The 15,319-nt window shown below is 43.3% G+C and overlaps 1 protein-coding gene across 2 annotated transcripts in view; it reads right to left on the reverse strand.

Annotated features, from left to right (window-relative positions):
• The window catches only part of Zmat4 (zinc finger matrin-type 4), a 372,312-nt gene that overhangs the window by 286,048 nt on the left and 70,945 nt on the right, over positions 1-15,319 (reverse strand). For both annotated transcript variants that reach the window (XM_055593395.1, XM_055593394.1), the window contains exon 2: positions 11,030-11,135. In XM_055593395.1, the coding sequence (XP_055449370.1) occupies positions 11,030-11,131 (102 nt within the window). In that variant the 5' untranslated portion in view covers positions 11,132-11,135. The remainder of the gene's footprint in view (positions 1-11,029; positions 11,136-15,319) is intronic.

A 15,319-nucleotide genomic window follows, 5' to 3' on the forward strand; every position in this document is an offset into this window, starting at 1 on the left:
TTCTCCATCTTACACACACACACACTCACACACACACAGAGACACACACGAGTTCCTCTGCCTTGACACCGGTTACAGGTCTTGCCTCTGCTCTGACTTAGTGTCCAGCACCAGTCTACAGTGCAGAAGCATGGCCGATATATTGTCAGTTTGAATACAACTCATGGCTGAAACCACAGCTGTGTCCAAACTTCACCACAATAGAAGAAAATACGTGGCGGCTATCCCTCTTTTCAGCCATCTTACACTCAAACACTAAAATCCAGTGGGGCAACCTCAGCACTAGGAAATGCAGAAGAATGTCCATGACAATTATACTCAGGTTATCTGGGACGAGAGTCACAGAGTTGGCTATGCTAGGCAGTGCAATTTTGCCCTTAAGTTTCTGTCTTTGAAACTCTTCCCAACATTTTATATGGCACTATGGGCCAATAGGAAATTATGCAACTTGACCATATTTTAAAAATTAATAATAAAACACAAAGAGGCAGGCCCACAAGATAGCTCAATGAGTGAAGGCTTGCTACCCAGCATGAAGAAATGAGTTTTAACCCTGGGAAGCGCATGGTGAAGAGAACTAACTCCTTCAAGCTGCCCTGTGACCTCCACCTTGAGTGCATACGCACACACACAACACAAGAAATGAATGAGAAAAATTTAAAGAAGCCACTTATAGCATCTAACCTAAAAACGAGCCACTGACAACCCTGGAGCCCACAGCTAGACAAAGCCACACATCTCCACTGTTGCATAAGCCAAAGGCAGCTCAGATGGATCTTCACATAACAGATCTGCATTCCTCTGTCTCATAGACAAGTCAGAAACTATAGAACTGACTGAGGACTAGCGTGTAAAGTTATAACAATCACCTCGATAAAGCACTAACAACCTCATTTAGGTTTTTTTGGAGGGAGGGGGGCTGAGGTAATAGGAGGGTGAAGCTTACTTACACACATGTGACTGTTACACCTGCTCTTAGCCAAAAATCCAAGAAGTGATTCATATATAACTTTAAAAATATAATGAAACTAGGCACATACCTAAATGCTATTTTTTAAATGTTTCCAGTAAATATGTTGTAATAAAGCCTCAGACAAAAGAAAACCAGAAAAAAATCGTAATCTGATAAAAGCCGTTTTCTGACAGAATACAGAGAAGGAACAGGCAAGAGCAGGGAGGATGGAAGGAAAGGTGGTCTTCCATGTTACAGGAACTACAAGCAGGAGTGTCAAAGGAGTTGGCTAGAACTATATCTGGCCTTGTAACTTGCGTTAGGGAAATGCTAACTGAGAACATCTCTGAAGAAAAAAATAACAATGAGTCCAGGGAATGGGCAGGAACGGAAAATTCCCAACTGAGCTCAATGGTGGCAGTGTTTGCTTTCCCAGGAAGTGGAAAAAGAAAACAAGCGACAACACCCAGACAGGCTGCGGTTAAGAGGAGAACAAGGTAGAGGCATGGACTGTGCAGGGATAACCCAGGAAAGCTGGGTTACAGAGACTTGCTGACAGCAAGGGACAACATGAACGGCTAGACTGTTGCAGAGCAGAAAACAGGAGACACTTGCCTAGTCCAGGGGAAAGGTCCTGCTGTCACACAGTATGGATCCAAGGCGGAGCACAGTCCTAGCTAGGGCAAATAGTGCTATGATGAATCACCATGACCAAAAGCAACATGAGGAGGAAAGGGTTTATTTGGCTTACACTTCCACATCACTGTTCATCATCCAAAGGAGTCAGGACAGGAATTCAAATAGGGCGAAACCTGGAGGCAGTTGTTGATGCAGAAACCAGGGAGAAGTGCTGCTTAGTGGCTTGCTCCTTGTGGCTTGCTCAGCCTGCTTTCTTATAGAACCCAGGACCACTGCCCAGGGATGGCACCACCCACAACGTTTTGGGCCCTCTCCCATCAATCACTAATTAAGAAAAAACCCTACAGGCTACCCTACAGTCTGATCTTATGGAAGTATTCTCTGAACTGAGGTTCCCTCCTCTCAGATGACTTTAGCTTGTGTCATGCTGACATAAAACTATCCAGGGCAAACACTCATAGCAGAGGAGAGAGTTCCTGCCCAGTTCTCCACTTTAGTAGTAAAACCTAAACTCTTTCAAAAGAATGGAAGAGCTTTTAGCAGCTGGCATAATGAAAAGAGATTACCGCAGGTGCAAAGGCAAGCTACTGGAGGTGAGCAGAGGGGGCCCTACCAGGAACTACTTGTCCAAGGCCATTTGTGCATGTGTATGCTACTCAAAGAAAGTGATTGTGATGGTGAATATTGACTATTAATTTACATAATCTATAATCGGCTAGCAAACAGACCTCCAGATATGCCTGTAAGAAATTATCTATGCTAGGTTGGTTTATGGGCACTCAGAGAAGGGTTGTCTAGATTAGGTTAATTGAGGTGGGCAGACCCATTTTCACTGCAATCAGCAGTATTCCATGGGCTGGAGACCAAGACTAAATAAAAAGGATAAAGCAAGCTGAACGCTAGCATCCATCCCTCTCTGCTTCCTGTCCAGAAGCCTCACACTACCCCACACAGAGCCTTCCCCACCGTGATGAGTCCTTCAAACTGCAAGCGACAATAAACCTTCCCATCCTTAAGTTGCTTTGGTTGGCTGTTTTGTTGCAGCAATGGAAAAAGTAAATACAGTGATACAATTTCAATGTAGAAAAACTACACTCCAAATTAAATCATCTTAGTAAAAGCCTGAAGAAGCTAATTAAATTCTCAGATCAGAGAGAACAGGGAAGCACACTGTTTGCAACACCTCAGAACATCGGGAGAAAGTGAGGCTAGGCACATGCTCTAGGTCAACATGCAAGCCCACTGCTTGGGCCGAGGGCCTTTGGGATCTTCTCTTTGGCCAATCATATAGGAGAATTTAAAAACCCAAATGCCTTATCACAACCGGGTCAGGAGTGAACTCGTCTTCTGGTGAATGCTAAGCAAAGAATTCTGGAAGAAAAATCATCAGTGCTATACGAGTGGGGAATCTGAGAACCAAGTAACATACATCACTAAATGGGTTCTGAAAACTAAAGTCTTCCACCAGGCTTTCATCCAAGCTACCAAGGAATTACAAGGCAATTCAGCAAATATTTCTCTACAAATCATGATATAGCCATGTGTGTGCCCTACATGGTTTGGTCTGGGAAATGAGGGGATGAAAAAGGACAGCTGCACATATAGAAAAATCTGGAATAAGATAGGCTGTGTTTGTTCTGATGGCGGCTATCACCTGTGCCTGGAGTAGCATTGTGTTTATTTTATAAAACTGAACCAAGAAGGTGGGGTTATTTTATATAATAAGAAGACAAGGTCTTGGTATAGAGCTGAACAAGGAGGCAGGTTTAGCCAATCTGGTAGGAAGTTTCTTTAGGGAAACAGTCTCGGGATGCTGTCACCCGGAATGAGAAAGCTGTGGTTGATATTTTCTATATATACTGTCAGTCATTCCTAGACACTCCCATTTGGACTAGAGGAAAGCTTTGGCATCCCCTGAGCCCCACACAGAGAAGGCTTTTCCATTTCCATTGGTCTGAGCCATAGGGATCATTGACATTTCCATGCCAATGTCAAACAAGATAAATTCACGCTGGAATTCATCTGGTCTCTACAACCATATAAAAGACATCTATGTCACAATTTATATAACATATATGGGAGAATTAAACTGCATTCTTATGCAAAAATGTTTCAGTTTTCATATTGCAATATGGAGATGCCGAGACAGCCAAACTTTGGACAGAATTCATGGAGTCTTATGGAAGAGTAGGAGGATAGAAGGACCTGGAGGGTACAGGAGCTCCACAAGGAAACCAGCAGAGCCAACAAATCTGGGCATGGAGGGTCCTGCAGAGACTGATGCACCAACCAAGGACCATGCATAGAGAGGGCCTAGGCCCCATGCTCAGATGTAGCCAATAGACTGCTCAGTCTCCATGTGAGTTCCCTAGTGAGGGGAACAGGGGCCATCTCTGACAAGGGGTCAGTGGCCGGCTCTCTGATCACTTTCCCCTGGGGAAAGCCTTACCAGGCCACAGAGAAAGATGATGCAGCCAATCCTGATGAGACTTGATATGTTGGGGTCAGTTGGTAGGAGAGGACCATGGGGGGAAGAGAGGAAGGATGGAATCAGGATGAGTTGAGGGAGGGGTCTATGATCTGGATGTAGTGTGAATAAATTTTAAAAAATAAATTTAAATCAAAAAAATAATAATAAGGGAAAATCTGCTCTCAAAAAAAAAAAAAGAAAGAAAACTGGGTGCATCTGGGTGACTAAGAAAGAAGAATAAATGGGTGGCTTTTTACATTATACACCATTTCATATTTACTAATTTTTGAATTATGTAAAGTCAGTGCTTTAAAAATGAATAAAACATTAATATATAAAAAATGTTTTGTATTTATATCTCATTAATTTTTCCGAAATACTTAAGTCATATTAAAAATATATCTGATTCTAATGTAAAAGAAAAAATAATTAAGTTATATGACACAAATCAAGATAAAGGGAAAGAGAACAGTAGTATCTATATCTACAGTAGACACAGTAAATATGCTCACAGTGAGGACTCTTGTCCGAGTTTCTGCATGTGGCCACAAATTTGGTGTCAAAGAAAACGAGAAACATCTACCTTCTCAGTCCAGAGAGATCATACGCATCTGTCTTAGTCCGGATGGCTATCGCTGTGGTAAATCACTATGCCCAAAAGCAAGTTGGGGAGGAAAGGGTTTATTTGGTTTACCCTTCCACACTGTAGTCCATCACTGAAGGAACTCAAGCAGGGCAGAAACCTGGAGGCAGGAGCTGAGGCAGAGGCCATGGAAGGATGCTGCTTACTGGCTTGCTCCCCATGGCTTGCTTAGCCTGCTTTCTTACAGAACCCAGGCCCACCAGTCCCGAGTAGACACACACATAGGGCTGGGTCTTCTCCCATTAATAACTAATTAGGAAAATGCTCTATGGGCTTGTCTACACTCTGATACAGTAGAAGCATTTTCTTAATTGGGGTTCCCTCCTTCCAGACGACTCTATCTTGCCTCCCGTTAACAATAAACTAGCCTGCACAGCATCTTTCTCCAGTGTCTAGCCCAGTGAGTCAGCTGATGCTGCCTCTGTTCACATTCCCCAAGCCCTCAAATCTAGCCTGGGTCACATTGAAAATAGGCTTATAAGTGAAACTTAGAGCTCTATGTGCCTATGTTCAAAAACCAGAAAGAAGACAAATGACTTAATGATACAACTCAAAAATTTGCAAAAGGAAAGGACAAACCAAAGTCAAGCCCAATTAACACCAAGAAATAATAAAACTCAAAGCAGAAATTAATGAAATTGAAACAAAGAAAACAATAAAAAGAATCAGTACAACTAAGAGTGAGTTCTTTGAGAAGATAAGCATGACTAACCACTTGGCCTAACTAACCAAAAGAAAGAAAGGAACAAACTTAAGATGTATTCCATTAAGCTGGAATCTTAAAAGAAACTAATAAATTTCTATATTCAGCCAAATGTCCAAAATTAAATCAAGAAGTCAACAACCTAAACAGATCCATAAAAACAAGGTGATTAAATAGTAATAAAAAGCCTTCCAGCTAAAAACATCCAGGGCAAGATGGATTCACAGCAGAGTTCTGCCAGACTTTCAGATATCTACAAACAACCCTTCTTAAATTATTCAAAAAAGAACAGAAGAAAGGAAGGAAGGAAAAAGAGAGGAAAAACAAAGAAAGAAAGAAGGAAGGAAAAAAGAAAAAAAGAAAGGAGAGTATTCCTAAACTTCCTTACAAAGCTAGTGTCACCTTAATACGAAAACCAGGTAAAAGCACAACTAAAATGGAAAATTACAAGCCAATATCCCTGCTGAACATAGACTCAAAGTGCTGAAAGAAAAAAAAATGCAATAATAATACAGACATAAATAAAAAATGATTATCCACCATGGCCAAAGTTGGTTTATCTCTGGAATATTATTCAAACACACAGAAGTAAACATATGTAATAAAGCATATAAACAGACTTAAAGACAAAAAAAAAACCACACAGTCATCACAAGAGATTAAGAAAACATCCATAACAAAATCCAGCATATTTTTATGATTAAAAAAAAAAGTCTTACCAAATGCAGAGCAAAGAAACATTTCAACATAAAAGCTAGATGTGAGAAATCCACAACCAACATCTTCTGAAACAGGGAAAATCTTGAAAGCAATCTCATTGAAGTCAGCAATGAGACAGGGCTGCCAACTGCCCCTACCACTTCTCGGTATTGTGCTAGAATATTGCTACTGGCTGGAGCAATAAGGCAAGAGAGAGAGAGAGAGAGAATTAAAGGGATATATAGGATACAAAGACATCAAACCATCCCTATTTGCAGGTGACAGGATATACTATACATTACTGATACCAAAAATTCTACCAGAAAATTTCTAGAACCTATGAACAAATTCAGCAATGGAGCAGGGCTAAGAATGAACTCAAACAAGTTAAGGGAATTTCCATATACTAACAAAACCACACAGAGAAAGATAATGGGCAGACACAAGAGTCTCAAAGAAAATAAAATATATAAGAAAAAAAAAAAAAAGAACTAACCTAGGAAGTGGAGGAGCTCTACAATGAAAAGTCTAAAGAAGAAAATAGAGAAAGATAATTGAAAATGGAAAAAAGTTCCATGCTCATGAAACAGACTTCCCAGGGTCAAGTACACTGATTTTTTTTTGTGTACTAATATGAATGGTCAACTCTAAAAATATTCATACAAGTAACATTATACAGACTGCACAAGTTGTAGTCTGTATCAACAATTACAGCTGCACACCTGTAATCCCAGCACTCAGGAAGACAGGCAGGTGGATCTCTGCAGGTGAGTTCGAGGCCAGCCTGGTCTACAAAGTGAGTCCAGGACAGCCAAGGCTACACAGAGAAACCCTGTCTTGAAAAAAAAAAAAAACAGGAAAAAAATTAAAGAAAAATACAGGCTGTGAGTTTGAAAGAGAGCAAGAGGGGTATATGGGAAAAATTAAAGTGAGGAAAGGGAAGCGGAGATGATGAAAATATACATGAATCTCAAAAACTAAAAGAAGTAATTTTTAAAAAGCAAAGCGGAAAACACAAGTATTAGGTCAAGTATCTACCATGAGCTATCCAATCAGAAGAGGTCGGTACATGGTTAGAGGAAGGATAGGGAGGAAATAGCGTAATTGTATTTTCATTAAAAGTCTAAGAGCTTTTTAGAAAGAACCATGGGATAGAGCTCTGGGCGGTAGCATGACAAGAGCCTTTAAAGTCTTCTGACATCATCCACAGTCTCGCCATTTCCAACCATCTGATGGAGTCTGATATTCCTGGCAGGCAGACAGTGACATGATCTGGGATGGGAGGAGGAAGATAAGGAGAGGGAGAAGGGGAAGGAGACCAAGGAAGGCATGGGTTGTTGAAGATCCCATAAGATTTCTTAGCCCTGTGAGCCAGGCTTTTGGCAAAAATGAGCTGAAGGATGTGGCCATTCCACCTATTAATTTTTAAATTAACGTGAGGTTTCCACAATTAAACTCAGGGGAGAAATAGACAAATGGATGAAGGAAAATATAAGGAACAGCCCTGAGATTTTGTTTCCGAGAGAAGGGTACGGTTACCAGCTCACACAGGTCTCTGAAAGCAGGTACAGAATAAGGCTCTGTGTTGCTGAGAGTCCCATTAGACAGCTCACAGTGGGGGAGGGGAGTGCCTGGGCCCCTGAGAGGGGGAAGCCCCTCCTGAGGAGGTCAAATTCCACTTAAGGAGTTTTCCTCTCTCCCCTAAGAGGGAGAAAGCTGTACCTGGCCTTCTGGGACCCCCAGCTTTGCTGCAAGCAACTGACTGTCCTTTGTCTCCAGACCGGCTTTTCCCAGGATGGGAATTATCACCCTCATAGCTACCCTCCAGTGAAGGGGGGTGGGGGGCTAACACCTGTTTTATTCACAGGTCAGGGAAGTAAGGGTTGCACATGCCTCTGGTGGCTCTGTCCACTCTTAGAGCGCGTGCTCACCGATCGGAAAGAATTCAAGGCTGTTCCTGCTGGGAGAGGTGATAAATGTGTTTATCTTAGCTCCCAGTGGGAGGAGATCCAAATCCATCATATGAGACACGGTGGCAGGAGAGACAGTGGTCACACTGCATCCCCAGTAAGAGAGCAGAGAGCTGTGGATGTCAGAGCTTGATTAATTTTTTTTCTTTTCATTCAGGCCAGAAACACAAGCTACACCCAAGGGCTGGTGGGTCTTCCCAGGGAGCAAACGTGGTGAAAGAACTGATGTAGGAGAGTAGGCCTGTTGCTCTGTGGAGCTTGTGGGGGTTTTTCAGATCTGGTACTGAGCATCGTCACGTGGGTATCTGAGTCATGAGGAACTCACTGTGGCTTTTCCTCTCCGTGGAGTTCCTGAGTTTCTTGGGCACAAATACCATTTCTCATGCTGGTCCAGAACCTCCTCTAACATCTAACCCTAGGACTGATACTCACCTGGAAATACACAGCGTAGGCTCACCAATGTGCCCCTGTAGGGAAGTGTGCTCCGCTACCAGCCTGAACGGAAGAGGCAGGCGAGCACCAAGAGTCACGGCAACAGCTTTCTGAAGGAGTCGAGTGAAATCTCTACCTCACCGAGAAACCCGCTCTGCAGTTGATTTCAGCAGACGTTGTGTGTGGACCCAAAGGGCAGACAGATAGAATACCAGTTTTCAACCAGCTTCTGGTGAGTTGAGGCCCAATACAGTACAGGCGTGCCAAACCAAGGGACGATGGGAGACAAGAAACAGAGGGAGCCTAGGCCCTGCCTCTGTCACCTCGCCCTCTCTGCAGCAAGAACGCACAGGCTGTTTCTGGTAGCAGGAAGGTGAGGGGCAGGCAAATAGGCGTCACTCCGTGCCCATCGACGGTAGGTGGGGGTGCGCTAAATGTTGCCGGCCGAAGTTTGACACTGCTGATGGGGGAATCTATTGATTGCTTTATTTCTCCTAACTCGTGAATGCTACATCCAATTAACACGTACCACAAACAATTAGATTACACCACAGCAAGAGTCCGGTACGTCAATAAGAGAACCTCAGACCAAAATAACCACACTCTCAGTCAAGCCGCTAGGATGCTTTGCTGTTGTTGTTCTTGTTTCTGTCGTCTGTATATTTCACAGTTCTGTTGTCCTAACTACTCCGGCATTAGCTTTCTGGTTCAGATAGGAGCTCCCAGTCAGCATCACCAGCATGTATTTAGGGAAGAGACCTGTCCACCGCACAAATGCTAAGAGCACTTAAGATGTGCAGGGACTGTTCACGAAACAGTGTCTATCCTCAGAGATCGTGAACAATGATTAAAAACTAAAAACGGAAAGACCTGACAGAGGGAGTGCACAGTTTCAGAGCGGGAAACCCCCTTGCTCTTCGGTGGTATTTCCTAGTAACAGTGCTATGCACTTGTCAACAATAGCCACAGAGATCAGAGAATCTGTTAGTTGCAAAGCAAAGGTCCTGTTCACTTCTAGCTGGTTCCAGCACTCACTTCCCTCTTGACAAAAGAATAATGCATCAGCCCTCAGGTTCCTAATCTCCACACAAACAAGAGCATGAGTGAGGGGCGGGGGGGAGGGGTTTCCAGAAAGTCACAAAAAGCAAAATTCAAATTTGCCACAAGCCAGCACTGTGCTGAATTTATGCAAATGAGGTGAGGTGGGTGTTATGCATGATTATTGAAAAGATACAGGAGGACATGCATAGGTTCTGTGTAAATACCACACCATTTTATACGGAGAACTTGAGTAGCCACTGGGGAACCACTTCCCCACCACCCCCGTGGAACAGCAGGATGAACAACTATCCTGAGTTTTTCCACAGATGTTGATTTCACAGATGTTCAAAGAGCATGTTTGTTTGCTATCACCAAAGCATTGCAGCAAGGAAGTTAACAGCAATGAAAGAATTTCGTATGTTTGACACACTCCGTTTCCAAAACATTTCCACGATCACTATGAAAGGTTGCATTCAGTTATCACGAAACCCCGTAGAGAAGGCGGGGTTAGGAGTGTGCGGTCATTGTTATTTCCACGGTGCACGGAGGAACCTGGAGCCCAGAGATCTTCAGTGAGGGAGAGTGACAACTGCCATTTATTAGACTCATCAGATGAAAAACAAAAATTGCTGGCTAAGCCCTGTAAGCCAAGCTTCCTTACAAGTCATTACACCTGAAAACCCCTATTCTCATGGCTGTATGCTCTTTGGAACCGGAATACCTGATGCAGCCAGCACTCAGTGCCTTGGGGTCCTCAACTCCCTCCCCTCCCCTTCTGGTACCTCATTCCTCCCCAGGATATAGGACAACCCCTCTTATCCTCTGCTGCCAATACAGGATCAAAGGGCTTCTCCCAGTCCCACCCAAAAGATCACAGTGCCCTGTCCAGAGTATTTGGGGTTTAAAACTTGGCTCTGATTGTAGGAGACTCCTACATTCTGATGAACACTTAGGACACTGACCACAGGGAAGGATATCTGAGGAGGAAGCCTCTCTACCCTGTCTTCACAGGTGTATCTGGCTGACATATGTCCCTCACAGAGAGAGCAAAGAGCGATAACAGGACTCCCTCACAGAGAAATCAAGGAAAGGAAGCCCAGTGGATTTCTATGGGCCAAGGCACACATTTAATAATAATAATAATAATAATAATAATTTTCTTTTGGTGTTTTGAGACAGGGTTTCTTGGCTATCTTGGACTCAGTCTGTAGACCAGGCTGGCCTCAGACTCAGAGATCTACCTGCCTCTGCCTCCTGAGTGCTGGGATTAAAGGCGTGTGCTACCACACCTGGCTTGAAATATTAATAAATAAAGTCTGGAAGTAGCCAGGGCCACAGAATAATGTCCCTAACCCTTTACTCACTATTCCCAACAAAGACAATCATGACTGACTCACACTGTACAGGCTCCCAATTCCAAAAGCAAGGCTTCTCGAGTCCCACGTCAGCATTGCGGCTGAGTGGGCAGGGCTCTCCTTACCTCATAATGGGCGACCCGCTGGGACTCGGATATCAGCTGTGCACTGCATACCCTGCAGTAAGTGTCCGTAAATAAGTCCTGGTCGATGTCGGAGGACTTCATCAGGCTGAAGGAAAACCAACAGGGGAGGGGGCAGAAAAGGAGTCTGTTACTCTGATGACTATGCGGAACACTGAGCATATGAAAAGCCAGGATCCCGTGGCAGGTCTCTCCAAACCCCGATGTTACCATACCAACTAACCACGGTAATGAAGAGTAATGATGATTTGCCTAAAAAAATCCAACAGAGGGGCCTTAAGAGATAAGAATCCATCTTTAGTGGGTTTTCTTTTTCTACATAAACAAACCAGATTTGTTTTTCTGGAGATTAATGTGGCAAAACAATTACACATGATGTATATATTATCACAAAATTGCAAAGTATCCAGTTCATACAACAATAGGAAATAGGCCAAAAGCATTCTGATGCATCCTCATACTAGAGCAAAGATATGGGTCACAAATCCAAATTCAAAAGAAGTTTACACACGTATGCACAGTAGTACATGGACCTTTTTTAATATGTGAAGTTTCAGAAAGGCTAGGTCACTGTTTTGTAATAATTCTGCTTTGAAATGTTTCTACAATAAACGTTTTTTTAATCAAGGAACACATCATCACAGGAGCCTTACATGCAATTTGAATTCAATGGCTACACTTTTTAAAGTCTAGAATAATCTTCCTTCTAACCTCACACCTTGGAACATAAGCAGATCTTGCATGCAAGCTGCCTTCTATATTTAGGGATTTCAGAGTCCATTAAGCCATCTTAGCCACCCTACACTACAAGTGAAATAAATGGTAAATAAACATATCATCTAGTCCCAACCCGCCATCAGAATGCAACCCAAGCCCTCGTGCCCGTGAGACGGCAAGAGAAATCCCACAAACTCCACTTCACCGTCCTTCTACAAACAGGCAACAGATGAAGCCTGCGCCAGACTGTATCACACAGACAGGCAAGAGAATCTCCACCAGCTCAGTGTCACAATGGGTTCATGCTACTTTAACCCCCTCACCTTACCCCCTGGATTGTGCAAAACTGAATTACTGTTCCATGGCATGGCCAAAATGGTTCCCTTTGCCAACTAAGTCAGCACCATCACCGGACTGGCACTCCCCTGTAGTGGGGGTGAACCACTCAACTTCCTTTGTCTCAGTTCATCTCATCAATTTGGAGACTATAGCAGATTTCAGTTGTTGAAAACTGTAGTGAATCAAAGAAAGCAATACCTTCAAAGTGCTTAATATAAAACTTTCATCGTATTTTCAAATGCCTGGAGTAACCAGTAATTATTTCAGACACCATACACCACTGAGGAGTCCAGCTGATGTGGACCTGTTATTTCTGGGACTATTTTTCTTAACAAATGGTTATTTAGCTTGAAGCCCACTATTCTCCATAGGCTAATGTTTACTCCCTACCATACACAATGCAGTCTGTCCCAGGCAGGGTGGAATCATTATTTCTCTTGGGTTAAATAAAAAAGCCTATCCTGCTGTAGCTTTCATTCATTAATTCCAACATAGGTCCGACACAGACTACTCCTTTTTCGTGGGATATCCACACTGAAGGAAAATCTTTTGTGTCTATTTGTGTACCCTTCCTCCTAACCTTGTATCTGCTTTCAATATGGTCCACCTTCAAGAGCAGCAACAGGGATACAAGGAGGAACCAGAAAAGGGACAAAGGCAGGCTCCATGAACAGTACAGCATCAGTTGTGGTCTTTATTCTCATCCCAGAATGAAAATGGTAAAGATGGCTCTTTTGAGTATATGGGGGGAAGGGGGAATGCAACAGAACATTAGAAACGCCAAATGGTAAGTGAAAATGTACAACTTTAAGCCAAGTTCCTGTAAGTGGTTGCACTTAGGTATTATCATGTTCTCTGCTATTTTTAATAAAGAAGTGCATGAAGATAGATTTGTGGGTGACCTGCTTAATAAGAATCTCCAGTCTCCCTGCACACTCCTCTCTCATCATGAGACCAACTGCAGGAATCAAATGCCGTGAAAGGATATTCAGGTACACGCTGGACTGAGCAGAGCTCGTGGGAGTCTGTGTCTCAGCAAAGCAGCTGTGCAGCAAAAATAGCTTTAAAGGCAGAATATAAAATGTGTATACTAACAAAAAAAATTCAAAAGAAGAGAAAATATGGCTGTCCCCATCACCTTATATAAGAATATTGATTTAACCAGGTCTGTGTGCAGTGGAAGAGGCAATGAAGACCCTTGCGGTTCTGAGGCTTGAGTGAATACCCGAATACATTAAGTGCTAGTGGGAGGCAATTAATGGACAAGTGCTAACCTGGGCTTGTGCAGAGAATTCTTTCTGTGAAGGTTGCTCTAGACAAGACGAGGTTCCCGTTTATGACTCAAAGACTGGAATTCTCAAGAAGGGACGTTACCATCTGCTCTCCTCCTCTGACTTATTTGAAAAGCTCTCGGCTTCACTGTCCTTCAGAACAGGAGAGGTGAAAAGAGAGCAAGGAAAGCCAAGAACACTTCCCTTCTTAGCTGGGTGGACAGGTTGTGTCTCCTGGAGCAGCTGGGAGAGCTACAGACCCATCAAGTCCTCCATAGCCAGAGCCACAGTGTGAGGACCTTTCATTTGGAACCTGATCACTGTGCAATGCCATAATGTCCTGGGCATTCTGCGTAAAAGATGAGCATAGTAGAATGCAGGAGTCTAAATTCCTCTACCTGAATAAATAAATAAACAAAATAAATAAATAAATAAATAAATAAATAAATAAATAAATAAATAAATGTTTCCTCTTTGCTGCTCTGGCAAATGCACATGTCAAAGCACATCACAAAACCATCACCAGGGACTTGAGTGACCTAAGTTATCTTCAACATTCACTGGAGATAGTGCCATCCCCGGGAGATCCAGAGGAGAGGAACAGGCCATATGTGAATCTGGTCAAATGATTTTGCTCTCCCAGGTGTCTGTTCTAGGAGAACCAGGTATATAACATTGTCAGTATAAGAGCTGAATTCACAACTGGGCAAAATATAGGAAATTTGAAAAGCAAGAGTTTAGGTTTTGTTTTTGTTTTGTTTTTTTCTCCCAGCATCTCACTATACATGCCTGGCTGGCCCAGGACTGGCTACAAAAACCAGGCTTCACTTAAATGCATAGACTATCTCTACCTCCCTGGAATTAAAGACATGCACCACTATATGACAGTCACTGGGACACTACTATGTATGGAGCAGAGCAATGACAGTGGGCACAGTCCTTAGGTCCAAATCCTCAAGGTCAATATAATTAGAAAACAACACACACATACACAGAGAGACAGACAGTTACACACACAGAGACAGACATACTTAGACACACTGACACACATACACACACACACCACAGTCCGTAATACAAAGAACTTCTGTAAACATTGGTGCAAAGTGCTAGCCTGCTTGAGATGACAAGACAGATTATCAGGGAACTCTCCAAGCAGGTCGTGTTAGACTTGGGGACTGGAGGATGGCAAAGGTAAGGATAGAGGAAAACAGGTTCAAACCCTAAGTCAGTTCTTTCCCCTGGCCCAAAGAAAGACCTGATTATTAATAGGCATGAGACTACATGTGAGAGGAAGAATGGGGGGGGTGTCTAACAGTGAATAACACACACAGAGACACACAAAGGGAAAGCAAACAGAGTAAGAAATAGATGGAGGAGCCCAGACCCCAGTGGGATTAATGATGGTGAACAGGTCCTAAATATACCCATTAAGGCACAGAGAGGCCTTCTCCAGGGTCCTTGGATGCCGCTTTCTTCTGGCCTTCTTAAGAGAAGATTGAAGAAACACAGGCTGAAGCCATTAATGAAGTTGACTCAGAGACCTTGAAAGCCAGGAGAGGCCACTGGGAGGATAATGTCATTAACTTCCATTCTGGTTTGGTTGTTCACCAGCCGGGGGTATGCCCAGCCAGTTAAATATGCTTTCTGTGCTCTGCGGCCTTCCTCTGTGAAAGGGGGAGGGGCTGAGTCTCACCGGGTTATTGTGAGGATCGGAAATGGGGCCGACCAACCCTCAGCCACAACGAGGCATATGGCAGACACTTAAGAAGCCAATATGCTAACCGTTGTTAGGGGTGTCACCAGTTCTGATGTGGAGCTTTGGGAGAAATACTGTAAATATTTAAGAAGAGGAGTGAACAGAAGCACAGTAGAGGCTGACCAGGAAGATGACAGGCCCAGTGTGCTGAGACCATAGCTCTTATTGCTCATCCAGCCATTCTAA

This window comes from Psammomys obesus, unplaced genomic scaffold (assembly GCF_907164565.1).
Source record: "Psammomys obesus unplaced genomic scaffold, mPsaObe1.curated_primary_1811, whole genome shotgun sequence".
NCBI lineage: Eukaryota > Metazoa > Chordata > Mammalia > Rodentia > Muridae > Psammomys > Psammomys obesus.